The sequence below is a fragment of the Mobula hypostoma genome, chromosome 9 (genome assembly GCF_963921235.1).
Source record: "Mobula hypostoma chromosome 9, sMobHyp1.1, whole genome shotgun sequence".
Classification (NCBI taxonomy): Eukaryota; Metazoa; Chordata; class Chondrichthyes; order Myliobatiformes; family Myliobatidae; genus Mobula; species Mobula hypostoma.
Window position 1 is genome coordinate 84,113,810 of NC_086105.1, and position 27,938 is coordinate 84,141,747.

Below are 27,938 nucleotides of genomic sequence, written 5' to 3' on the forward strand. Positions count from 1 at the left end.
ACACCAAACACTTCAAAATTATTAAAATCTTCCAAAACATTTGGAATTTGCACATTTCCACAGAACGTATCCGTCTTAAAAACAACAAATGATCAGAACTTGAGAAACAAGTCCTTAAGCCCACTGTGCCCATGCTGGACTTCTGGTTATTTTGCTTTATATACAAAGAATGCCTCTTGAACATGGTAAACTTCCAAAGCCTAATCATCAAACTGACTCCAAAAATTGAGAGTCTGTCTCACAAAAATATAAATAAGCATCATTTCTCTCTACTATATTTATCACCAGAACCAGAGCACTCTAAATCTGAACCCCAAAAATAATTTTGTTATTTAATGGATTCAAGACTATTTATCAGATGTACATCGAGTGAAATGCAGCAACTGTGATAACAACCAACACACCAGAGGGTATGCAGGGGGAAGAACACAGGTGTCACCGCACAATTTGGGGCCAACACAGCAAGTCCACTATTAATAAACTTCCACAACTAATTGCATCATCCAATTATGAAATCTAACAACCTGATAACACTAGAGGAGCCATCACCAACTGCCCCATACTTTCTATGAATGTTTTCTTCAAATCCACTTTCCATTTCTAAGTTTTAATGGAGCTCATTTTTACACCACTGTGGTCATGAGTTATTGATCACACTAGTGAATGAATAGTTATTTGTGTCTTTCTGGCTTTCATGACGTGCAAAAGGTTAGGTTGGTCACTGGCCAACACAATTTCTATCATAACTCACGTAACCTGTGCATCTTTTATGGATGCAAAAGATTTAGGTATAGTGCCTATACAAAGTATTGTCCCGTCCCCCCCGGAAGTTTTCATGTTTTATTGTTTTATAACATTGAATCATACTGGATTTAATTTGGCTTTTCTGACACCGACCAACAGAAGATACTTCTTTGTGTCAAAGTGAAAACAAATTTCTACAAATTGGTCTAAATTTATTACAATTGTTAAACACAAAATAGTCGATTACTCACCCCCTTCAAGTCAGTATTTAGTAGATGCACTATTAGCAGCAGTTACAGCCTTGAGTCTGTGTGTCCACATCAGCTTTGCACACCTCGACATTGCAATTCTTCCCCATTCTTTACAAAACTGCTCAAGCTCTGTCAAATTGTATGGGGATCGTGAGTGACCAGACTTTTTCCAAGTCCAGCCACAAATTCTCAATTGATTGAAGTCTGGACTCTGACTTGGCTACTACAGGACATTAATTTTGTTCTTTTAAAGCCATTCCTGTGTAACTTGGCTTTATATTTGGGGTCATTGTCTTGGTGGAATACAAATCTTCTCCCAAGTTGCAGTTCTCTTGCAGTCTGCATCAGGTTTTCCTCCAGGATTTCCTTGTATTTTGCTGCATTCAGTTTACCCTCTACCTTCACAGGCGTCCAGGGCCTACTGCAGTAAAGCATTCCCCACAGCATAATACAGCCATTACCATGCTTCACGGCTCCATTTAACTAATTATGTGACTTCTAAAACCAATTGGCTGCACCAGTGATGAGTTGGTGTGTCATATTAAAGGGAGTGAATACTTTTGCAATCAATTATTTTGTTTTAGATTTGTAATTAATTTAGATCACTTTGTAGAGATCTGTTTTTACTTTGACATGACAGTCTTTCTGTTGATCAGTGTCAAAAACCAAATTAAATCCACTGACTCAATGTTATAAAACAATAAAATATGAAAAACCTCCAAAGCAGATGAATACTTTTTATAGGCACTGTATATCAAGAGCTAGTTCCTACTGCAACCTAATTGAAGGCCATTCCTTTACACAATGCAGATTACTCATTACTCGTGTTGTCTTTCATGGAGTTTATAAACTGTAACTGCTTTGCATAAGTATTTCAGTAGCCAAGACTTTTAGGATATCCCGAAAGAGATAAATGATGCAAATCCAGTTGTGTGTTTTTTTTTTAAAAAGGCAGTCTCTTCAACTTGACAATTCAACACAACTCCAATGGGATTTCACAATCAAGTAAAGCCCTTGCATCCTATCTGCTTGATAATATACTTTCCAGTGAAACAAATGATAAACACAATGGTTAAACTTTATTTCATTCAGAAGTACTGACACTGCTAAACAGCATATTACTGGTTTCCTTCTGGAGTACCTTCCAAATTTCAGATTCGTGGCAAAATATTTTCCACAAAGTAAATGCAAGCAGGCTTTTTCCACTGAGGTTTGGTGGACTAAACCAGAGGTCACAGGTTTAGGGTAAAAGGTGAGAGGTTTAAGGGGAACTCAAGTGAAAACTTCACTCATAGGGTTGTGCAAGTGTGGAATGAGCTGCCAGCACAAGTGGTGCATGCAAGCTCAATTTCAGTATTTATTAGAAGTTTGGACAGGTAAATGGAAGGTAGGAGTATGGAAGGCTATGATCCCAGTGCATATTGATGGGAGGGGACTTCAATTGCTCAAGCTGTACTCCTACAATCATCTCCAGAAATCTGATTTGCATATAAAAGGATCAAAAAGCTAATACTTATAAATAACAACACCACCAGGTCATTATTAAACTCCACATTGCCATGCTGAAACTTGGTAGAAGACAATAGAGATATCACATCAGGAGAGGATCACCAAAAAAGGATATATAGATAATTTGCAGTCAGAAATATTCATATGAAAAACGAGGAACACAACTGTTTTAAAGCCATTACTAATTTCAAAGAGAAAACATTTCCTTGTTTTACAGGATACAGGTGTCATATCAATAAAGAGAAAAATATTAATTTTAGGTTTGTGTTCCACATGGCAAGACTCTTCTAGAAGTAAAGACTGAAAAGTGATTTCAAGAAAATTACAAATCAAGTCAAACGAAAACTATTTGGAATACAAACATTGTCTTCAGAAGTTTCAGCCAATATTCAAATATTGTTGTTTCTTCACATGGTGAAGAATTATTAACATATTATTAATATTAATCTTATAATATTAATAGGCAATTATTAAACAGCAAGTCTGCACAGCAGCACAGATTGTTTTTATTTCTTTGTGATACAGATTTGGAATGCATGCTTCAGAGAAGGGAGGGGTTGGGGTGTACAGAGCTAGTGGTAAGTCTCATTTCCTATTTGCCAGAAGACTAAAACCTTTCACAGTAAGAAACCAGGATATCAATGCACCACTTACCTTTATATTCTGGTGCAGATTTAATTCTTCAGTAAAAAGGGCTTAGTAGATTTTATATTTAGTTGTGAAAGATCAATTACATCTCAGTCACCCTAAATGCCGTCTCAGCATTGTCCAGTGCTAATACCGTAATAAACATGTTCTCCAATTTTCCTAAAGCACTCAAGTCATCTGGATAGAAAACATTCTTTCTTGGGTTTATGCACTTGAATGTACCACTGTTCAGTTTTGCAGATAATTTTCCTGTTATCCTCAAAATTTGACAGTATCAGGAGTACATAAGCAGAACACTGGCCATAACCAGGAAGTGACTTCTTGATGGTTGCTCAAATTTCCAAGCCAGGTCCTGGCCTTCAGAGACAACGTTAACTCAGATAAAGTGTTCATACTCATCCAGGAAGTACATGCAACCCATGAAGATAGACGATAAAATTCATGTGGCATACTCCTAAAACCGACAGGGAGGGACACTACATGTCTTTGAAATATTGTTATGTCATAATGGACCATCAGATTTGTGCTGCTGAGAATAAACACTACGCTCACGTACCACCTCTTCAGTTTGAGAAGAATTCACATTTCAATTTATTTCAGAAACTATTAACAAAAAACATCATACAAAGGTAATTCACAATTTAAGTATACAAATCTCAGTACTTGAGAGAAATTCCCACTGGAATACTTAATAACACAATGTTGAGAAATGCAACATTGAGCCCAACAGATGAGAAAACCTCACTGCTCACCCACATTCCAGATATTTTAGTTCTAGTTCTATGATGCAGCAAATGATCCTACAAAGGTTTTACTGTACTAATTATGCAAACAGATTTGCTTGAACCCAAACAGCAACTTCACTGAATGTCACTGTGACCTGCAGATACTGGTTATACTGGGCATATGGTTCAGCAGATCTATAAATGGGAATGTGCTTAATGCACACTTGGTTTCAATTCAGACTACCAGGAAAGCTAAATACCAAACAATTATGTAAACACACTAAACAGTAACTAAAATGTATACCTTTACAAACCGTATGCCACAAGTATCTGTGAACATAACACAAGCCCCTTCCTATGAATCAACTACATAAAGAGTCAGCAAATGAATTTCACATTGGTTTACAGTCTGTGTTCAAACAAATGATTACCCATATACATCCTCTCCAACATATGGTCTTAGAGAAAATAAATTTTATTTTATTTAGTGTTTTACATTTACATGATCAAATCTAAAATGGATGAGTACAACACTGGGGATTGCCATACACTTAATAAATTGATTTATTTGACTATATTGACATTCCTTTAAAAATCAGATAAAGATTACACACAGAATTTATACTTTCAATGACATCACAGAAGCTTTTTTCAATTCTTGGATACGTTGCAGTGATAACAGTCTTATTTACAGCTGTACATGAATTTGATTATGCAAAAGGTAAGAACCTTCACATCAATCACTGAATCCAGTGATTCGGGCTTTTTCATTCTTCTAACACCTTTACTGGCAAAGTATTTAAACCCAAAGGTGAATAATCAGCTTAGTAATCACATTTCAAATCAAAAAGACAACATAAGGCAAGGATTAACTTGTAGTTTCAAAACTAACCAAAATAGACGAATACTGCAGTAGCCAGATAAGTCTAACAAGGGACACCCCATCCATTACCTCTATTTCACTCACTCTTTACAGGATATTCATATTCATAATATATAATGCTCCATTATTAACATATACACACAATTACAAATTCTTTAGTGACAAAATAAATGATGCATTTGCACATATAACGTAACACAAAGTAATACAAGGCATTGAAGAAAATTTGCTGTGTAACATATCACAATACAGATTAGAAGGTTGATTAATACAATTAAATCATAATGAACTGAATTTGCAGGAAAAAAGATCACCACTAACAACAACAAAAAAAAAACATTTTCTACCTTTGTAAGCTGGGCCAGTGAGATAGAGGTTCCAGAGTCATCAATCTGTTAATGGAATTAAATACAGACATTCACATTTAAACCATGATAAGGCACATATTTTTACCCAAACAGATAGCCTGGTCACTAAAGTTCCTATTATAAACTCATCTGACATAAAATGCACATATGATATATATATGGCCCCATATCCAGAAAGGATGTGTTGAAATTGGAGTGAGTCCAGAGGAGATAAACAAGGATGATTCTGGGAATTCAGTGGTTAATACATGAGGAGCGTTTCACAGCTTTGGATCTGTACTCACTGGAATTTAAAAGGATGTGGGGCGGGGCCTCATTGAAGTCTACCAAATGTTGTAAGGATTAGATAGGGTGCATTTGGAGAGGATGCTTCCTATGGTGTGGGTATCTAGAACTAGAGGGCACAGACTCAAAATTGAGGGGTGACCTTTTAGAACAGAGGTAAGGAGTACTCTTAAATAGCCAGAGAGTAGTGAATCTGTGAAACGCTCTGCCACAGATTGTAGTGGAGGACAAGGGTCTGTGGGTGTATTTAGAGCCGAAGTTAATAAGTTTCCAGATTAGTCGAAGCACCAAAGGATATGGCAAGAAGACAGGTGTATGGGGTTGAGTGGGATCCTGGATCAGCCATAATGAAATGGTGGAGCAGGCTCAATGGGCTGAATAGCCTACTTCTGCTCCTAAATCTTATGCAGCAAGTGAATCCATACAGTTGCTTCAGCACAGAAGGATTTGAAGTGCAGCTTGCAGAAAACAAATACCAAAGGAAGCAACAATATTTACACGATATTGAATTTTCAGTTATGCAATACAATGAAAAAAGCATGCTTCGAGCAAGTTTTAAAGCTGCTTTGAATACGAAAAAATCTACGCAGAAATTAAAATAGTGATTAAGTATTACTCAACCTATTACTTAATTGATTTTAAACCTAACACAATGAGTTTTCACAGTAAAGTTTTGTACACGCAAGAGCTTTATCTTTATGTATGTCAAGCAAACACAAGGTAGGCTGAAAATGGTCAGAATGAACAATCTTGAAAAACCAAGTACTTTTATATCCAAATCCACATGACTTAATAATGGAAATTGATATGCAAGAACAGTGCCTATGAAGAATGTGTTCCAGATGCACCATGACAATGACCAGGGCATTATAAACCATGAGCCTAGTGAAAAGCGCTGCTGATGTTAACATTTGAAATAAAGACAAAAATGCTCAAGGATACTCAAGTCCAACATGATAAATAAAATTAACAGTTTTGGTTAAGAGAAACTGTGATAGAAGGAAAAGGAGAGAATGTTCTAAGGATAATTTTATTATTATTTGCAACACTGAAATACCTCTGCAGCATGGATAATCACCTGGAAGGTGACAAGACAAAATTATTTATAATGGGGAAAAACAACATTAGAATTGAATGAAATTCCTAAAACAACTTTTCCTATGTGACCTGCGTAGAAAGGCACAGGTAAATTCTGTATCTTCTCCCATAAGTCACACAAGCTAATAATTTTTAATATTTTTAAAATTTTACATAAGAAACATTAGAGGTATTTGGAAAGCAGATTAGGGTGGAACATAGAATACTTTGGAGATATGAAGGCACTGTTTCAAAACTAACTGCAAAGTGCAATCACTGCTAATGTTGAAATGGGCAATTTCTATTAATATGGACAAGAATGAGAAATTTAAAAGCTGACAGGACAATTGAAGCTATATATGCTAGTTAGCTATTTTTCTCTTCACCTTGGAGCATTCCATATGATTAAAATTTTGCATAAAAGTACATTGTAATGATTACTGTGCCACTTCTAATTCAAAGTTCTGAATATATTTAAAAACATTCATTGACAAAACAGCAATTAAATAAACAACACATTTACTTTTAATTACAGTGGTAAATATTTTGGCAGCTGGACTGAAACTACCTGTTAAACGTAAACCATAAGACCCATTTGATTATTTGTCTCCACACCTCTCCATTTATGATTTTGGTTATTTTTAAGGAAGGGCACAGCTTAAAGCTTCAGGGCCCTCCCCCGTAAAAAGTCAAAACCAAATGATAGTGGTAAAATTGTTCATTCACAATATTAAAATATCAACTGGTTACTGAGCTTCAAGTGCTCGAAGTCTAGGTTGACCACTTATTTCTGTACTATCCTAACAGGTCATCTGTCTCAGATAAAGTGCAGATAATGTTACATTCAGACCAAAGCAAGATCCTTAAACATTCCAGAGGGTAAAACTTTTTCTTCTTGCACAGACAGCAGTAAACATACTTCTGATGGAAGTATTTTTATTCAATCACACTTAAGTGTCTCAAAAATAGGTACTGCTGCATTTGCAAATTTGAAGTGACAAAACTTTAAAAAATCATTTTTCCTATGGTTGGAGCCTTGCAGATCCACTTAATATTTGTTTTGCACCTGAATAGTTAGTACGATCTTGAGAATCAGGAATTAATACATAAAGGATTGAAATAATATCGTAATAAGAAAAAGCAATAGGCAGAAGATACAGGTTAATGCAAAATTTAAATGGAGACACTACCGCTTGATATGGGAAAAGGCATTTACATTAAAAGTTAAGGAGTTAAGGGCAATGAACTCCCTATTTTCTCTGGATGCTCCAACATCCCGAGGTTTATTGGTTGGTAGGTTAATTGGCTGTTGTAGATTGCCCTGAGTGCAAATAGGTGCTGTTGTAGATTGTCCTGAATGCAAATAGGCTGGAGAGTTGATGAGACTAAACCTGGATAAGTAGAATTGCTGTTTGATGTTCCACACATTCTTCTGTGAACTGAAAGGCACATTTTTGTGCAGATTGCTAAAGGATATACAAAGTCAAGCATTATTATGAAAGTTGGAATCATCTTTCCACTTTGGATGGAAAAAAAATACAAGGAAAGATCATTAATCTTTGTTTTAGTTTTTTTTAATTCATGTAGAATGCTGTAGACAATTTGTGGCATATTACAGGAAGTGTATACAAGAGAGTAAAGACTTGCTAAGACGACAACCAATTACGGGAATAATAAATGGGATAAGGACAAAACATTTTCTGTCAAGTCAATTATAGTTCAAGGAATGAATGATTAATAAAACAATAAGAGAACCTGCTTGCAGGTATCACAGATATACCAGAAACATTTACTTACATATTAAGGACATAGAATCTAGAATTCTGCCAATCCCAAAATAGTAAAATAGCTTGTCATTTTGAAAAAATATTGTCAACAATATGGAAGTATCATGTAGTTGGAATAAAGGGCTTACAGACCTGATGCTCCAACACTGCATAATGCCTCATTTATGGCTTCAGAAAAATAGATTGTAAATACATACATGATAGGCAACACTTTGAAAGCATTGCGGATGGTCTTCAAGCACACAGCTTTCGATTTATCCTGTCACCTTCACAACGCAATCTTGAACATGTTGATGTAATTGGGCATTCAAGATTCCTTTTCTTCCTGAATTTTAATTAATTCATTCAGAACAGTAGCGAGTGCTGCATTGCTAGATCCTTTTCTGCACAGCACTTGACACTTTGATAATGACATTTCAAGACCCTTTGATGCTTTATACACAACTGATCTATTGACATTTCACAGAATGGCCAACTACGGTCTAGCAAAGATTATCTAGTAAAAGATTAACATTAAAATTTCACTGAAGCTAGGTGCTGTATTGTAATGTATGTCATGTTCCATGATATACACATAACAATTAATACAGGTTGAGTAACCCTTATCCAAAATTCCATAACCTATAAACTTTCAAAATCTGAATTTTTGAGCAGTAACATAATGTCACAAATGGAAAATTCCATAAGGTGCTGGGAAGGTTCCCAGGTGATACACAAGTCGCTGTGCACCACAGACATGTTCTGAGAAGCGATGTCACACATGCAATGAACAGAAGTTAATAAAAATGTACTGGACGAAGCAAAAACATTAAGATCTCAATAGTGTATTGAAAGAGTGGATTTGTCAGTGGAATGAACATATGCTGCTTAATGGTATGCTGATCACAAAACAAACAAAAATCAAGTTGCATTGAAAATTGAAGATAATCATGAATATTCTGATTGCAACAATTTAAGAAAAGTCACTGCATTAATTTTTTTAAAGATTTGTGGTGATAAAGCAACTGCTGATCACGAAGCAGCAGCGCAAGTCATTGATGAGTTTGACAATATCTTCACTGATGAAAATCTAACATGCTGCATCAGCACATATGCGTGATTAATAAGTGTAAGACAAAGACTGCTTACCGGTAGCACATAAATTCAGATCAGAAACAATGGCGATCCCAAACTATTCCAAAATCCAAAACTCTTTCTGCCCTAAGCATTTTGGATAAGGAGTACTCAACGATAGTTGTAACAGTAGTTGTAGGCATCTCGCTTGGTCAGGTTTGTTGTTCCTTATTCAATGCTTGCTCATTATAGGAGGGCCTGTACTTGAATAAAATTTGCTCACTCTCACCTTGAACTGATTTATCTACCTAGGCATTCCCCATTAACACTAGCCTGAAAATTATTGAAGTTCATCAATTACAGATGTAAGCAATTACAATTCTTTGTTTGCTGGCCAGTTTCCTTGTACAATGTTAGCAATAACCTGTAAATGAATGTTTTCATTGTGAAACTACGTATCTAGCAACTTTAAAAACTTATTTTCAAAGGTTAACATTTGAAAAAGCGTTATCAATCTAAAAACAATTGAACAGTGACCTAGTAGATGCTGCCGTATTAAGTGTACACTTAATTGGTAGGGCAATAACACAGCCTTCTTTTGAAGGAACAGATTATCAATGTGCTAGACAGAGACAGGATTTCTTATGGCAAAGTTGTTTTATTTAAGCTGCTTTCACACAATTCAGCATCCATGTTAGCAGCAACAGATACGGGCCCTGTCTACAGTCTGGATGTTACCATTATGAACTTTCTTGAAATAACAAGGGAAGATTTGATAGAGACCAGGTTTACTCAATTGCACCAACTTCACCCATAGAATGACACAAGCTGTATCATACCTGTTTTGGGAGTCGAGGATTACACGCCCTGTTAGCGCAGTCAATTTTAACAATGATAAAATGATAAAGAACATTCCAGTTTTGAAGTTTGTACAAATGAATATTTACAATTTTAATCAATGTTTAATAAATAGCTTTTAAAGTGGCTGTACAGGCACCAGATCCCAAAATCAAAGACAGGCAGCATAAGCTCCAAATGGACTAAGAATTTCCAGAGGAGTGGGTGACACCCCATACAAAACACCCAAATCACAACTAGAGTATATTCAGGAACAAGAGCTAACCAAACCAGAGATATTAGTCCTCCATGAAATGGCAGAGTTAATAACTTAATAATTTGGATGCAATCCAGTCATGGCCAAATGAAACCAAAATGAGCTTTACAAGTTTGCTAAAATTAGGTGTCTTACTAATAGTGGAACAGTACAATGAACGGCAAACAGATTATGATTGATGAATTGGGGAGATTAACTGAGGAATGACAACTAGATTTAAACTTGGACAAGTGTGAGGTGATGCATTTTGGACATTCAAACCAAGGGAGGCCTTGTTGACTGACTGTCAGGACACAAACGAGTGTTGTGGAAGAGTCTAAGTGCACAGTTCGCAGAAAGTGGCTGTGTAAGCAGGCAGGGTGGTGAAGAAGGTGTTATTAGCATGCTAGCCTTCATAAGTGAGGGCATCCAGTTTGGGTTAGGAAAATTATGTTGCAATCAGTGACAAGGATGCAGGAGAGATTTACGTGGATGCTATCTAAACTATAGTGAGGGTTGGCCACAGTGAATCTTTATTCCATAGGAGAATAAGGGATTATCTCAGAAGTTTATAAATCTGGTGCCTGTACACAAGGTGGATGGTCATGGTTTTTTTCTCAAGAGTTGGGAGCATCCACAAATACAAGAGATTTAAGACTTGAGAGGTAACTTGCTTACACAGAGTTAGTAAGTACCTGGACTGAACTGTCAGTCAGTGGGTAGAAATCAACATTTGGATAGATGTATGATGGGAGCAACTTAGAGGGGTTATGGGTTGAACCTGGGCAACTGAAGGATGCTAGGATTGGCATGGACCAGTTGGGCTACAGGGCTCATTTTCATGTTGTATTTTTTTTAATGACAAGTCCCAAAATAATTTCAGTTCTACTTTTGCTAACAAATAAGTTGAACACCATAATATAATGAGCATAACTGCAAAGTTATGAGGGAATTGCTGGCAAAAGAATCTGCTGTCCTTGTATTTGACTCACCACCATCTGGTTAATGCCATATACATACAAGTTCAAAGAGCAACTAGCAAAAACAATATTGGCCTTCCCCGTAGCGTTCATGTGACTTGAAACAATTAAAATTTCTTAACCCAGAAGGACAGATTTCCTTTCCTTAAAGATAATAGTAAATCACAGGTTTAGTAGTTAAAAGCTGAACAGTTACTATCACAGTTTTTCATACTAGTTTTATTCATATTTAAATTCTTCTATTGTAGGATTTAACCCAGCCCATGGATAATAGTTCAAGATGTTTCAACAATGGGGCTGATTAAAGGTAGCTTCCAATGTGGTCTAGTAGACACCAAAATGCTAAATTAAAACTTTAAACTGGGTTAGCTACTTACACCAGGCCCTAGTATAAAAAGCAATTCAGCTCAGTTAACCCACTGTGATAGCCACTCCCCATTCGCAACCTTTCCCTGCATACTTTCAGCCGACATCCAAGAATCTTGCTCTATAACCGCCATCTGATGGTAGAACAGGACATGATCATAGGTACAGGAGATAAAGTTGGTGATAAGGCGAGAAGCACCTCAATGAAGTCATCAGACCAACAGGAACCTCCATCTGATTTTAGTTTCCTGTTAAAGCATTTTAGATCAATTAGCAATTAATTCTTTAAATACCTTCTTCCGAAACAAGGTATTTTAAACCACATGATGCTACAGCAGCACACAGGCCAGAGGTTACATCCTGCTCACAGGATGGTCACCTGATCTGCATCATTAAATGACCGTGCACTGAAGAACAGCCTTTCTACATTTGATGACCTATTTCTTCCTAAACTAGCTAGTTATATTCCAAATGGCTCAGGATATCTCCATCACAGGGAAACACACAATTTCACAACCGAGTAATTCAAGTATTTAATTTTTAAACATTGCACTATCCAAAAATCAATCCATTAATAAAAATGCATTTTAAAAACAATTTCCAATGAATGAAAATCAATAAAAACCATAAACAGCTAAAATATGGAACACAAATAAAAAGCACGAGGAAAACTCAGATTAGGCAGCGGAACACTTGATATTTCTATTTGTCATAAGTTGCCCAACCTGCAAGCATTTCCACATTTTTTTTAATATAAATACCCAGGCTCAAAAATAAGGAATAATTCCTTACACCAGGTGTTCAATACCTGAGCATTCCAGAAACTAAACTGCCACAATAATTCACTGCGACAGGGGCTAACTGGAAAAGGATGAAAAATTCAGACATCCCAGGAATGCTTTCCTGGATTAAAAGCTGTCAAAAGATTTTTTTTCAAAACATCTGTGAATGCTATGACATTCATAAATTGAAGAACATGAAGCAGATTTTAAAAATAAAGCGACAATGATCGTAGAGGTGCAGCCTCACAACTCCAGCAATCCTCATCTCTAGTACTATGTGCAGATTGCTTCATATGCAGGATGCTTTGATTTCCTGCCAAATATCAATGACAAGCACATTGGTAGTTTAACTGGCTTTGTAAATTGCCCCAGCATGATTGACCGGATTGAGGAGCAAATAAATTGGGTATGTTATAGGTGTTTGATGGTCGGCCTTTCCTCTTGCTCTATGACAATCACTGGCATTTCCATTATCTACAACCAACACAACAAAGAGAGGACTCTGATCTTCCTGCACTTACTACCCTCACTGCCCATCAAAGATCAGTTTGCACCATCTGGTTTCATACAATCACCTTTGACATAATGAAAATCTTCTGCATCAGTTTTTTTTTGAACAAAAAGACACATGCTAATTAAGAGGTTTTATGCATCAGTGTCTTCACCTTTCTTGCCAGCCACATGGATGTGGATAAATTTTGTATCGTAGTACAAATCCAGCATCATAGGAAAGACAGATGAACTCAGGGCGTGGATCAACACCTAGAATTAAGACATCGTAGCCAGTAGTGAGACTTGGTTGCAGGAGGGGCAGGACTGGCAGCTCAATATTCTGGGGTTCCGTTGTTGTAGATGTGACGGGTGGGGTAAAAGGATGGGTGACGTTACTAGTCAGGGAGAAGGTCACAGCAGTGCTCCATCAGGACAGACTGGAGAACTCTGCTAATGAGTTAAGGGTAGAACTGAGAAATAAAAAAGGTATGACCACCTTAATAGGGCTATATTACAGACCACCCAACAGCCCTAGGGATTTAGAGGAACAAATTTATAAAGGGATCGCAGACTGTTGCAGGAAACATACAGTTGTTATAGTAGGTGATTTTAACTTTACACATATTGACTGGGAATCCGATACTGTAAAAGAATTGGATGGCATAGAGTTAGTCAAATGGTTCAGGAAAGTTTCCTTCACCAATACGTAGAAGTCCAAACGAGAGAGCGTGCTATACTGGATCTACTATTAGAGAAAGAGAGGGGGCAAGTGAGAGAAGTTTGACACATTTTGCATCCAGTGACCACAATGCCATTAATTTCAAAGTAAATATGCTAAGAAATAGGCCTGGTCCGGGGGGGGGGGGGTGCCCTTAACTCCCGTGTTGGAGTCGTCAGGCACCGTCATGACAAGCTTTTTTGGTATGCTCATTGTACGGTGTGTCTTGGGCATCTGAAACCTGGCGGAGCCCATCCCCATCCAGGTTTTTTTTTACAAAGTTGAGTTGTTAGCTCGACACTCAACCCAGGCACAGATGGGGAGTGCGTGCAAGGGAACCGGCCAGACTCCAGCTCGGGACCTCTCACTCCTAAATCCAGCACTGATGCCACTACGCCACCAGCCGGCGCTGGCTGATATTCTAAATTGGAGAAAGGCCAATTTCCATGGTATCAGAAATTATCTGGCAAGTGTGGACTGGGACAGGCTGGTTTCTGGCAAAGCTACTTGGAAAGTCAGGGGTCTTTTAAAAAAAACAAAATTTTGGGAGTACAAAGCTTATATGCACCAGTCAGAAAAAAAGGTAAGTGTGGGGAGCTTCGGTTTTCAAGAGATATTGAGGCCCTGATTAAGAGAGAAAAAAAGAGCCATATAGCATGTATAGGCAGGTAACTGCAAGAAATGCACGAGAACACAAGAAAAAAAAATCAAGAAGGCTGAAAGAAGGCATGAAGTTGCTCTAGCAGACAAGGTGAAGGAGAATACAAGTATGTTAAGAGCAAAAAAGATCACAAGGGACAAAATGGGGAAGATCTTAAATGCATTCTTTCCATTTGTATTTACTCAGGAGATAGATACAGACACAATCTACAGAAGTGAGGAAAATGCTGCATCAACTTCATGGATTAGAGGAGGTGTTTGCTACCTTGAGGAGTATCTGGATTGACGAGGTGTTTCCTCGGACAGTACGGGAGGCAAGTGGAAAAATTGCCAAGGCCCAGCAGACTATCCTTAGCGACAGGAGAGTTACCTTAGCGACAGGAGAGGTACCAAAGGATTGGAGGATAGGCAATATTGTTTCGCTGATCAAGAAAGGCTCTAAAAATAAATCAGAAAATTACAGGCCAATGAGTGTGACATCAGTGTTGCAAAGTTATTGGAAGGTATTCTAAGGAACCAGATATATCAGTATTTGGATAAACATGGACTGATAAAGGATAGTCAGCATGGCTTTATGCATGATAGGTCATGTCTAACTAACCTTTGAGAGTTTTTCAAGGAAGTTACCAGGAAAGTGGATGAAGGCAAGGCGGTTGTGGACATTACTAAGGCATTTGACAAAGTCCCACATGGGAGACTGGTCAAGAAGGTTCAGTCGCTCGGTATTCTGGATGAGGCAGTAAATCGAGTGCATTGGGTTAGCGGAAAAAGCCACAGCATGGTAGTAGAGGGTTGCCTTTCCAACTGGAGGCCTGTGTGTCGCAGGGATTGGTGCTGTGTCCTTTGTTGTTTGTCATTTATAATCTGATTAGAGATGGTCAGCATGGCTTTGTTAAGGGCAGGTTATGCCTTACGAACCTGATTGAATGGCGGTGCAGGCTCGAAGGGCCGAATGGCCTACTCCTGCACCTATTTTCTATGTTTCTATGTCTATGGATGCAGGAAGGCATTTGACAAGGTTCCCTTTGCAAAGCTCATTCACAAGGTAAGGAGGCATGGGCTCCAAGAAGACCTTGCTTTGTGGATCTAGAATTGGCTTGACCACAGAAGGCAAAGGGTGGTTGCGGATGGTTCGCATTCTGCATGGACGACAGTGACCAGTGATCTGTTCAGGGAGCCCTCCTCTTTGTGATTTTTTTTTAAATGACCTGGATGAGGAAGTATAAGGGTGGGTTAGTAAATTTGCTGATGACACAAAAGTGGGGGTGTCATGGATGGTCTGGAGGGTTGTCAGAGGTTACAGTGTGATGCCCATAGGATGCAGAATTGGGCTGAGAAGTGGCAAACTTAGTTCAACCCAGATCAGTGGCTCATCTTGGTAGGTCAAATTTGAAGACAGAATACAATATTAACGGTAAGATTCTTGGCAGTGTGGAGGATTAGCGAGATCTTTGGGTGGTGTCCATAGGGCATTCAAAGCTGCTGTGCAGATTGACAGTGTTGTTAAGGAGGTGTCTTTGCCGTCATCAATCGTAGGATTTAATGCAAGAGCCATGAGGTAATGTTACAACTACACAAGACCTTAGTTAGACCCCACTTGGAGTACTGTGTTCAGTTCTGGCAACCTCACTATGATGAGGATACTATAGAGAGCGCAGAGATTTACAAGGATGTTGCCTGGATTGGAGAGCATGCCTTGAGTTAACTTGGATTTTTCACCTTGGAGCAATGGAGGATGAGAGGTGACCTGACAGAGGTGTATAAGATGATGAGAGGCATCAATTGTTTGGATAGCCAGAGGCTTTTACCCGGAGCTGAAATGGCTAACACGAGGGGGCATGGTTTTAAGGTGCTTAGAAGTAGGTACGTTTTTCACACAGAGAATGGTGGTGGCATGGAATGCACTGCCAGTGAAGGTGGTAGAGGCAGATACAATAGGGGCTTTTAAGATTCTCTTAGATAGGTACATGGAGTTTAGAAAAATAGAGGGCCATGTGGTAGGGAAATTTTAGGCAGCTGCTAGAGTAGGTTACATGGTAGGCACAACATTGTGGGTTGAAGGGCCTGTAATCTGCTGTAAGTTTCTATGTTTCTGTATCAGTGATCTGGATGATAAAGTGGTTAACTGGATCAGCAAATATGTGGATGATACCAAGATTGGGGGTGTAGTGGACAGTGAGGAAGGGTATCATGACTTGAAGGAGGAATCTGCATCAGCTGTAAAAATGGGCTGAAAATGAGCTTAATACAGACAGACAACATACATCAAAGTTGCTGGTGAACGCAGCAGGCCAGGCAGCATCTATAGGAAGAGGCGCAGTCGACGTTTCAGGCCGAGTCGGCCTGAAACGTCGACTGTGCCTCTTCCTATAGATGCTGCCTGGCCTGCTGCGTTCACCAGCAACTTTGATGTATGTTGCTTGAATTTCCAGCATCTGCAGAATTCCTGTTGTTTGCGTTTAATACAGACAAGTATGAGGTTTTGCACTTCCAGTAAGACAAACAAGGGTAGAGTGAGGACTAGAATATAAAAGCAAGGCTGTAATACTGAAACTTTATAAAACACTGGTGAAGTCTCACTTGGAGTATTATGAGCAGGCTTGGACCCCTCATGTTAGAAAGGTTTTGTTGAAACTGGAGGGTGCAAGGCAGGATTGAACGGCTTGTCACATGAAGAGCATTTGATAGCTCTGTGTCTGTATTCAATAGAATTCATAAGAACGAGGGGTGACTTAATTGAAACCTATCAAATGGTGAAAGGCCTTGATAGAGTGGATGTGAAGAGGATTATATTTTTAGAACAGAGATGGAGGAATTTTTTTAGCCAGAGAGTGGTGAATCTGTGGAATTCTTAGCCACAGGCAGTTATGGAGGCAAAGTCTTTATGTATATTTAAGGCAGAGGTTGACAGATTCTTGATTGGTCAGGGCACAAAGGGAATATGGGGAGAAGGCAAGAGATTGGGGCTGAGAGGAAAACTGGATCACCCATGGGGGGAGCAGACTCAATGGGCCAAATAATTCTGATCCTATATCCTATGGTCTTATTCAGTGAACGGTAGGGCACTGAGGAGAGTGGTAGAACAAATGGTATCACAGGTAAATAGGGTTATAAAGAAAGCTTTCCACACATTGACCTTCATAAATCAATGAAGATGGGATGTTATGTTGAAGCTGTACAAGACATTGGTGAGGTCAAATTTGGAGTACTGGGTGCAGTTTTGGTCACCTACCTACAGCAAGATGTAAACAGGTTGAAAACTTGCAGAGAAAGGATGCTGCCAGGTCTGGAGATGCCCAGTTATCAGAAAAGATTGAACAGAGACTGTATTCTTTAGCACGTGGAAGATTTAAAGGAAATTTGATAGAGATACACAAAGTTATGAGGGGTATAGATAGGGTAAATGTAAGCAGGCTTTTTCCACTGAGGCTGGGTGGTAGTACAACCAGCGGTCATATTTTAAGGATAAAAAGTGAGAAGTTTAAGGGGAACATGAAGGGAAACGTCTTCATTCAGGTCAGGAGAATGTGGAATGAGCTGCCAGCACAAGTGGTCTATGCAAGCTTGATTTCAACATTTAAGAGAAGTTTGGATAGGTGCTCCACATGGATTGTAGATATGGAGGCCTATGGTCATAGTGCAGGTCGATGGGAGTAGGCAATTTAAATGTTTTCAGCATGGACTAGTCAGGCCAAAGGGCCTGTTTCTGTGTTGTACTTCTCTAGGGCTCTATGACTCTAAGTACTGAATAATGTCCTGGTGCTATAAAAGGAATACAATTTAAGCAAATGTTGGGGAAATGTAGTAGGACTAAACATTTCTTCAGTTTCCGAGCCTCATTTATAAATAACTTCTATTAAAAGCAATAATTCCAGAGATTAAAGGCTTAAACATAACAATATGTGGTTTTAGACCTGCAAGTTACTGAATCCAGAACAGCAAGTTCATCAAGGAAAGTCTTCACCTGGATGAAAGGTTTTAAGTAGACAAGAGACCATCTTACATAGGCTACAACAACTGCCCTTCCATTGAAATACAATCTACCTTCTCTGTTTTCTTCCACAGTTCACCTATTTAATGCACTCTACATTCCTCTACTCTACATCACTACTCAACACTGACCTCATTTAGTTTTCCCTGCAGTCTGGCAACTAGGTCTGACACCTCTTTCTCTTGCTTTCCCCTGCAGCTCCACTGACCAAAGGGATATATCTTGACAAAACAGAATAAAAAAAACTATGAATTTTGAAGCACTAATAAAACTATGCACAAATGGTATTTGCAAGGAAGACTATGGTACAAATATCAAACAAATTGAACATTACACATACAGGTTTCTAAAAACTTGTCAAATTTAGATTATGATGTCAAAAATATCAAACCCAGGACCTATTTAAAACACCAAAGTAAAGACAAGCACTCAAGGAAACACACTACTACTTAGAAAACACCAAAGGGCAGCACAGTGGTACAGCTAATAGAACAGCTGCCGTACAGTGCCACACCTGGATTAAATCCCAGCCTCAAGCGTCATCTGAGCAAAGTTTGCATGTTCTCCCTGTGACCAATAAATTTCCCCTAGGTTCACCGAAACTCTCCCATAACCAAAGTTATGGGATGGTAGCATTCTTGGCCATTCTGTATCACCCACAGTGTATAGATGAATGGTTGAAATTGGGGGAAGTTGATGAGAATATGGGAGAAATAATTAGTTATGATTAATATTAAATGCATGGCTAATGATCAACATAAAATTGATGTGCCAAAGGGCCAATTTCTCTGCTGTCTCTCCTTGACTAGGGACTGGTGACCGTAATGCTTTTCCATGTGTACCCATGGAATTTGGGGGCGGTAGGTATTATACATTATACCATAACCATGCACATTACAACAGTCACCTCACCACGTAGTTCAAACTAAACTCTTCCCGAGAAATACCACCATCTTTCAAATCACAATAGCTCCACAATTAAAGTCCTTCAATCAAATTTTTGTCCAAGTAAGGTACCAAAGCAGTCACAATCAAAATGACCAACGTCTTGTATGGGTATGCCCATTTTCCTCCTCTTCCAATCTTTTACAATATTTACCAAAGCCTCTCAATCATCTTCTAGCTGGCCAAGGCATCACACGTGATTCCATTCCAAGAACCATCCAAAACCTGCTACAACTTCTCTTCATACGTGGTATTCCACATTTCCAGTGTTAATCAGTCACCCGTCTACATAATTCATAACATCTCTGGGCCCCACTACCTTTCCTTGAACTGAGTCACACACACTGAAATATCACACCATTGGCGTCAAGGCTCTGCTGAACAGGAACTTCCTTCAAATCATCTTTAGCCCACTTAAGACTACTCTTTCACCAAATCACTGCCTCAGCCAACAATCATCTAGAGATGATGAACCAGATCACTTGTCATCTTAGTGCTTCAACTGACTCCAATCTTTGAACTTGTCACCTTTATGACATTGTTTGGCTCTGCTCTCACCTACTGAAGCACTAATCAATTCATTTGTCAAACCTACTTCCTCAAACTCTCCTCATTTTTCCATCTGAAAACATATCCAAAACTACGGGTATTTTATTCTAAATCACATCCCTCGATTTACCAGCTGATGGGACAATGAATTGGCTCAGTAATAGAGTGGCAATTGTGCAGCTGATAAGAGTTGCTGTCTCAGAGCAGCAGAGACTCGGGTTCAACGCTGATTTTGGACCCTATCCAAATATATTTTTCAAGATGTGGTCTTCCTTCAGGTGCTTCAGTTTCCTCCCACACCTCAAGACCTACAGATTGGTAGCCTACTTGAACATTAACAATTGATTCTAGTTTAAAGAAAGCAGGTGCAGGTTATTGAGAATGTTGGAAGAATTTATAAAAATAAAGTTATATATAAAGATACAGCTTAACTTAATGAGCCTCAAGTCAGGACAACATCCTGACCAACAATCACAGCCCAGAAATGTTGACTACTTGTTTCTACATATACTGCTTGAGCTGTTAAAAACTTTTCCATCATTTTGTAGTGTTTTTCTATACAACCAGCTAAACAAATTTTATCTTTGCATTTACATTAAAGTTTTGATCTCATCTACTTCAAGTCTTACAACTCAATTTTTGGTGCACCTATTCGATTTTCACTTAATTTCAGTCAAACTAGCTAGCCTCTTATCTCAGCATTTCTCTCCCTCAACCTTTGCCAACCCTTGAAACTGATAAGCTTTTTGTTAGGTTAGATTTTTAATAGGTTGGTGACTGATTTCATTTAACACACCACCTCTGTAGCTTCCCAGACTTGGAAATACTGTTATAATATTGCAACATGACAAGTAAGAGACTTGTTGGTCCCTTTTATCTTTGGTAAAAACTGTAAAGTGGATGCTGGAATTCAAAGCAAACCACTCCTAAAACACTTCCAGCTTTGATACAAGGCTTTGAATTTTTGAAACACCATAAGTTTTCATTACCTCAGTTAAATATCAGAATTTATCTAGTAAATGTACTATTAAACTACTCCACCATGACAATAAACGACAAGGAAATTGCTTAGAAATTTTACAGCAAAATCAGTATGGCATTCAGACATGTCAATGCCACCTTTATTGAACTCCCAATTCTTCTCCCCCAAAGATAACATCCTAAAATCATTAGCTTCAAGCGAAAAACCACAACTCTGTTGACATCCATGAAGGACTAAATATTTTTGCAATGGATTAACCTAAGCCTTGTTCATAAAGTCAGTGATACAAAAATATTAACTGATCTCATTTTCAAGTCTAATGGAAAAACTTGCTTTTCTTTTTAAACATTACTAACAAGCAATTTAACAAAGCAACAAATGTGGCACATAATTGCTTGTTAAATTGTTACGGTAACAATGCAAAATAAGCTCTCAATAAAACTATCAGGTTAGAAACTAATGCAGTCTATTGTGAGGATATAGAAAATCAAATCAAGCATTCAGTAATATATTTATTAGGAGACAATGTAATTCCATGTGTGCATGACTAGATAAGTTTAATGTGATCTCTTAAGGAATCCATATTTTATATGGCTCAAACAAAATCAACTTTACATCAAGATCACAAAATAACAAAACAGTCAGCTCTGAGCTTTAAATTGACAAGTCAGGAGATTTCTGTGGTGTGCAGCAAGAATAAGTACATAATGTATGAACCACCAGCTTGATACTAGTACATACATAAAAATACACTGATTTAAGTTAAGAGCACCACAAAAGCCTACTAACTTCCATTTTGAAACTATGACCAGGAAAAAGAAAATAATCAAAATAACAGATTTAAAAAAAAATAAAAACAGTATTCTTGATGCATGTGATATTTTAATTTTTTTAAGCTCAAAGTAAATATAAAATATGTTGTTATAAACATAAATTACAGGAGGAATTGTTGAACTGCACAAAATTCAGCAATTCATTTTTAATTGCAACAGCCTAGCTTGGTTTTCACATGCCTTATAGTGTAAAGCAACCCATTTTACCATTAAATTACACCTATAAAAGCATTAAAAACTTGGAGTGATACAATGTGAAATGGAAGATAATACACTTCAAACATTCTTTATTTGAAGGAAAATGCACAAAATACCCTATACATATAATACTAAAAAAGACAAGACATCACAGGAAACTTCCATATTCACCACAGCAAACTGTTGAACCAGACTCTAAAAATCATACACTGATCTGTACAGACTGAATCCTAATTATGTTAATTTGCAGTTTCAATATGAAATACAGTGCTTAAACCTTGCACTATCAGGACACACACACAATTAATGTGCAGATAAGGCAACTGTTACTAAATGTTATCCAACAGTGTTTTAAAATGTTCTCTAATTTGGTAGGCATTACAAAACATTACTTTGCCAGATATATCATGCCATTTGAGCATTTTGAAAATTACTCAAAACCATTAACATTATGACTTATGATTAGCATGTATTAAAGTGTAACTTAAATTTAACCAATAGAAAGGTTCAGATTGTATTTTTGTTTTACATACTGCTTTCGATGTCCCACTTGTTGGTTCAAAACGATCTCTGGAAAGCAAAAATATATTGTTATAGTCATACAATTTTCATTTAGCAATAAACAGTATCTGAAAAGATTTCCTGTCATAGTACACAACAAAGTGAATTAGGGATTTGTTGTATTGTGCAAATTCTCAATGATAGTTTTGTGACAATGAGCTTAAGGTTTGAGGATCATTGGGCGAGTATGGAAGTTTTAAAAACCAGATCATCTGTAACTGCAAAAATGAGCACAATTCACCTTCATTGAGAAAAGTGTTCCTGAATTAACACAATTGCTGAAAACTCAGTAATTTTGCTCTTTATCCTCTTGTATGAAGTTATTTAAATGACAATAGATGGATTTCAGGTAATAAATCTTCAAATAGTCAGAGGCTTTTTCCCAGGGTTGAAATGGCTAACATGAGAGGGCACAGCTTTAAGGTGCCTGGAAGTAGGTACAGAGATGTCAGGGGCAAGTTTTTTTTAAAGGAGAAGGTGGTGAGTGCATGGAATGGGCCGCCGGCAACAGTGGTGGAGGTGGATACGATAGGGTCTTTTAAGAGACTCCTAGATAGGTACATGGAGCTTAGAAAAATAGGGTGCTATGGATAACCCTAGGTAATTTCTGAAATAAGTACATGTTCGGCACAGCATCGTGGGCCGAAAGGCCTGTATTGTGCTGTAGGTTTTCTGTGTTTCTAGATATAAATCCACTTTGCCTCAGTGTCAGAGACCCAGGTTTAATCCTGATTTAGTGCTGTCTGCATGAGGTTTGCCTACATACCCCATGACCTTATGAGCTTTCTCCAAGTATTCTGGTTTCAAGTACATTTTATACATACTTTGGTTATAAAAATATGCAACTGAGATTAATTTTCCAGTTTAAAGAAAACCCTACACAAGATCACCCAATGTGTGAAAAAAAATCATGCAAATAAAAAGTAAATAAATTAACATTAACCAGAGTCACCAAAATTGAGTCCACAGCCACAGAACTGCTGAGGCAAGTAAAGCTAGTCCAAGAGCCCAATGGCTACAAGCTGCAGTCATATAATCAGTCCAGGGGCAGAAGCACCTTGACAATATGAAGAAAGACTGGATGAATTGGGCTTGTACTCGTTGGAATTTAGAAGATTGAGGGGGGATCTGATTGAAACGTATAAAATCCTAAAGGGATTGGACAGGCTAGATGCAGGAAGATTGTTCCCGATGTTGGGGAAGTCCAGAACGAGGGGTCACAGTTTGAGGATAAAGGGGAAGCCTTTTAGGACCGAGATTAGGAAAAACTTCTTCACACAGAGAGTGGTGAATCTGTGGAATTCTCTGCCACAGGAAACAGTTGAGGCCAGTTCATTGGCTATATTTAAGAGGGAGTTAGATATGGCCCTTGTGGCTACGGGGATCAGGGGGTATGGAGGGAAGGCTGGTGCAGGGTTCTGAGTTGGATGATCAGCCATGATCATAATAAATGGCGGTGCAGGCTCGAAGGGCCGAATGACCTACTCCTGAACCTATTTTCTGTTTTCTATGTTTCTATGACAAATCAACACCAAAAACACACAAAAGTAAACAAAAATCAAAAACAGTAGCCAGAATGTGGGCTACAAATGCAACACAAGACAGAAATGGAAAGTCAAATAGTCATGAGGAATTTCAATATGCAGGTAGATTGGGAAAATTAGGTTGGTGCTGGATCCCAAGCGAGAAAATCTGTAGAATGTCTACAAGATGTCTTTATAGAGCAGCTTGAGATTTAGCCCACTAGGGGATCAGCTATTCTGGATTGGGTGTTGTGTAACGAATGGAATTTGATTAGGGAGCTTGTGGTAAACCCTAAGAGGGGCTGTTCATAATATCATTGAATTCACCCTGGAATTTGAGAGGGAGAAGCTAGTCAGATATATCAGTATTACAGTGGAGTAAAGGAAATTAGAGGCATGAGAGAGGAGCTGGCCAAAATTGATTGGAAGGGGAAGCAGGAATGCCGGCAGAGCAGCAATGGCTGAAGTTTTTAAGGAGCAATTCGGAAGACATAGGATAGATGCATCCCAAAGAAGTATTCTAAAGTCCAACAGCCCGAATTAAGATAAATGGGGACCTCTCTGACTCCTTCATTTTAGAGAGAGGCACTAGACAGGGATGCCCAATTTCTCCTCTCCTTTTTGTGCTATATATTGAACCACTTGCCCAACTAATAAGACAGAGCGAAATCGTAAAAGGTATCAAGGTGGCAGGGATTGAACAGAAAGTGGCATTATTCGCAGATGATGTTTTGGTCTATCTGAGTGAACCAGAAAAATCATTTATAGGATTGTTTACACTGTTGGATGACTTTGGGAAAGTATCAGGTTATAAAATAAATGTAAAGAAAACGCAGGTTATGTCCCTAAATTATACACCATCCAAAAAATTGCAGGATACATACGATCTTAAGTGGGAAGCTACATCATTAAAATATTTAGGAATAACCCTGCCGAAGGATCTTTCAACACTGTCACAGGTAAATTATGGGCCATTAATCTCAGAGATAAAAGCAGATATGCATAGATGGAATCTTATCCCCTTTTTAAGTTTAAATTCAAGGATAAATACTATAAAAATGAATATTCTTCCTCGGTTATTATATCTTTTCCGTACTTTACCAGTGGAGGTGGATGATAATCAATTCAGGGAATGGGACAAATGGATTTCCCGCTTCATTTGGCAAGGAAGGAAACCTAGAATTCGATATAACACTTTACAGTTAGGGAAGGAAAGAGGAGGTATGGTTCTTCCTTGCCTGAGAAATTATTTTTATGCCTCACAGATAACCCCTCTGTTATATTGGTGTAATAGGGAATATAAGGCTAGATGGAAGGAAATAGAATTTGGATTAGTTGACAGTTTTCCTCTTCAAGCCTCAATAGCTGACAAAGGATTGATGGCCCAGTTGGAAAAATTTAATAATGCTTGGATAAATCTTACATTAAAAGTATGGCAGAAGGTGGTTAATTCATGTGGAATTAATAACATGCTAAAACTCTTTAGATGGTGTGCATATGATACCGAATTCCTTCCCAACAGAGGAGATAAAAGATTTGAGCTATGGATAAAGAAAGGTCTTACAACCTACCTCTCATTTATAGATAAAAGAGTATTACAAAGTTTCCAAATCCTGCAGGACAAACATGGCCTAGAACATAATGACTTTTTTAGGTACCTTCAAATACGAAACTATGTTAACCAGAGTTGTAGATATACAGACCTATCAACAGTAGAATTAGAATTTTTCAAGATTCTGAATTCGGCTTGCAGTTCAATACCTAGTAAATCAGTTTCTCGCCTATATAATGCACTCTCCCATGCTAAAAATGTAAATACACTGTATATTAAAGAGAAGTGGGAGAAAGAAGCGGGGTTGGTACTTTCAGAGGAGGCTTGGGGGAAAATCTGCAGCTTTCAATGGTCCTCGACTAATTCTTTGACTTGGAGAGAACATTGTTGGAAAAACATTATAAGATACTTCAAGACCCCATATCAGGAAAAATATAAAGATACAAATGTGATGTGTTGGAGAAGGTGCGGCTCTAAGGAGGCAAATCATTTTCATATTTTCTGGGATTGCCCTAAATTAAGTCTATTTTGGGAAGGTATTCATAGAACATTAGTTAAGGTACTTAGGTCCCAGATACCTCTGAACTTTGAGACGCTCTATTTGGGGCATGTATTGTTCCTTGAACAGAAGGAAGATATAAAGTTGCTGCAGGCCCTCTTAGCGGCAAGTAAGAAATCAATCACTAGAAAATGGCTAAATCCAATACCACCTACATTAGAAGATTGGTACGAAATTATCTTGGAAATATTTAAAATGGAAAAGTTGACCTACTCCCTGAGAACTCAAAAAGAAACATTTTATCAAATCTGGAATAAATGGATTGAATATATAACCCCAATGCGAGCAGACTTTAGATGACTCTCCTAATGATTTATATTGCTCTTCTCATCAACACAGTAATATTGCTAACGTAAGCACCCCTAGTCTAAATGTTTGTTGTTTATTTTTGGAAAATAGAGAATTAACACAAGTAAAGGGAAAGATTTGGGAAAGGGATTAAAAAAAAATGAAAAAATTAAGTAAATAAGTACATAGGGATTGGATAATTATGTCTGCGGGCAGGAACAAGCACGAACAAATTGGGATATAAACACCTAGAATGGTTGGTATATAGGCTTGTATGCAACATTTCGGACCAGTGGAAATGGTCCAGAAGGGTTGTATGGAAACTATTATTACCATTTTTCTTAACAACTAATTTCATTACTTAGCCTAATAGGTTAGATTTACCACAGTACATAATTATCTATTTAAATGTTTATTTTGCTTTTATATCATCTCAATGTGTACTTAAGAATGTATAAATAATTGTAGTTTTATACATATAAAAAAATGGAAAAGGTTATATGTGTGAAAAAAGTACATGATAATTGTGAACTCCTTATCCAAATAAAAATAAAATTTTTTAAAAAAAGTATTCTAAAGTCAGGATAACGCAACTGTAGCTAACAAGGGAAATCAAAGCCAACATAAAATCAAGAGGGGTCACATAATACAGCAAAAATTAGTGGCCAGTTAGAGGATTACAAAACTTCTAAAAACACACAGAAGGCAAGCTAGCCAACAATACCAAAAGGAAAACCAAGTTTTTTCAGCTATATAAAGAGTAAAAGGGAGGTGAGAGTACATAATGGAGTGCTCCAAAATGAAAAAGAAACATAGTAAATGCACTACAGAAATGGCCAACAAACTAAGTATTGTGTATCAGACTACACTGTGAAAGACACGAACAGTATGGTGGATCCAAGAGGTCGCCGAAGAGATTGCAGAGGTATTAGTAATGATCTTTCACAAATCAGTAAATTACGACATGGTTCCAGAGGACTGGAAAATTGCAAATGTTGCTCCAAGGCGGCAGGGAGGCAAAAGAAAGGAAATGATAGGCTAGTTAGCCTGACTTTAGTGGTTTGGAAGATGCTGGGAATCTATTGTTAAGGATGTGGTTTCGAGGCACTTGGAGGCACATGTTACAATAAGCCAAAGTCAGCATAGTTTCCTTAAGGGAAAATCCTACCTCTGACAAATCTGATAAGAATTCTTTGAGGAAATAAACAGAATAGACAAAGGAGAATCAATGTATGTTGTGTACTTGGGTTTTCAGAAGGCCTTTAAAAAAATGTCACATATGTGGCTGATTAACAAGTTAAGAGCCAATGGTATTACTGGAAAGATATTAGCATGGATCACATATTGCCCGATTAGCAGGAGGAAAAGAGTGGGAATAAAGGGAGCCTGTTCTGATTGGCTGCCGGAGACTAGCTGTGTTCCACAGGGAACAGTGTTGGGACCACATCTTTTCAAATTAGATGTCAGTGATTTGGATGACAGAATCAATGCCTTTGTGATTTAGTTTGCACATAATATATGTGGAGGGGAAGGTAT

The 27,938-nt window shown here is 37.8% G+C and overlaps 1 protein-coding gene across 1 annotated transcript in view; it reads right to left on the reverse strand.

Moving 5' to 3' along the window:
* rbbp6 (retinoblastoma binding protein 6) overlaps nt 1–27,938 on the reverse strand; it is a 97,025-nt gene that overhangs the window by 56,125 nt on the left and 12,962 nt on the right. Inside the window, exons 3-4 of the mRNA XM_063058562.1 lie at nt 22,453–22,489; nt 5,108–5,152 (exon numbers count right to left, since the gene is read on the reverse strand). Of these exons, the coding sequence (XP_062914632.1) occupies nt 5,108–5,152; nt 22,453–22,489 (82 nt within the window). The remainder of the gene's footprint in view (nt 1–5,107; nt 5,153–22,452; nt 22,490–27,938) is intronic.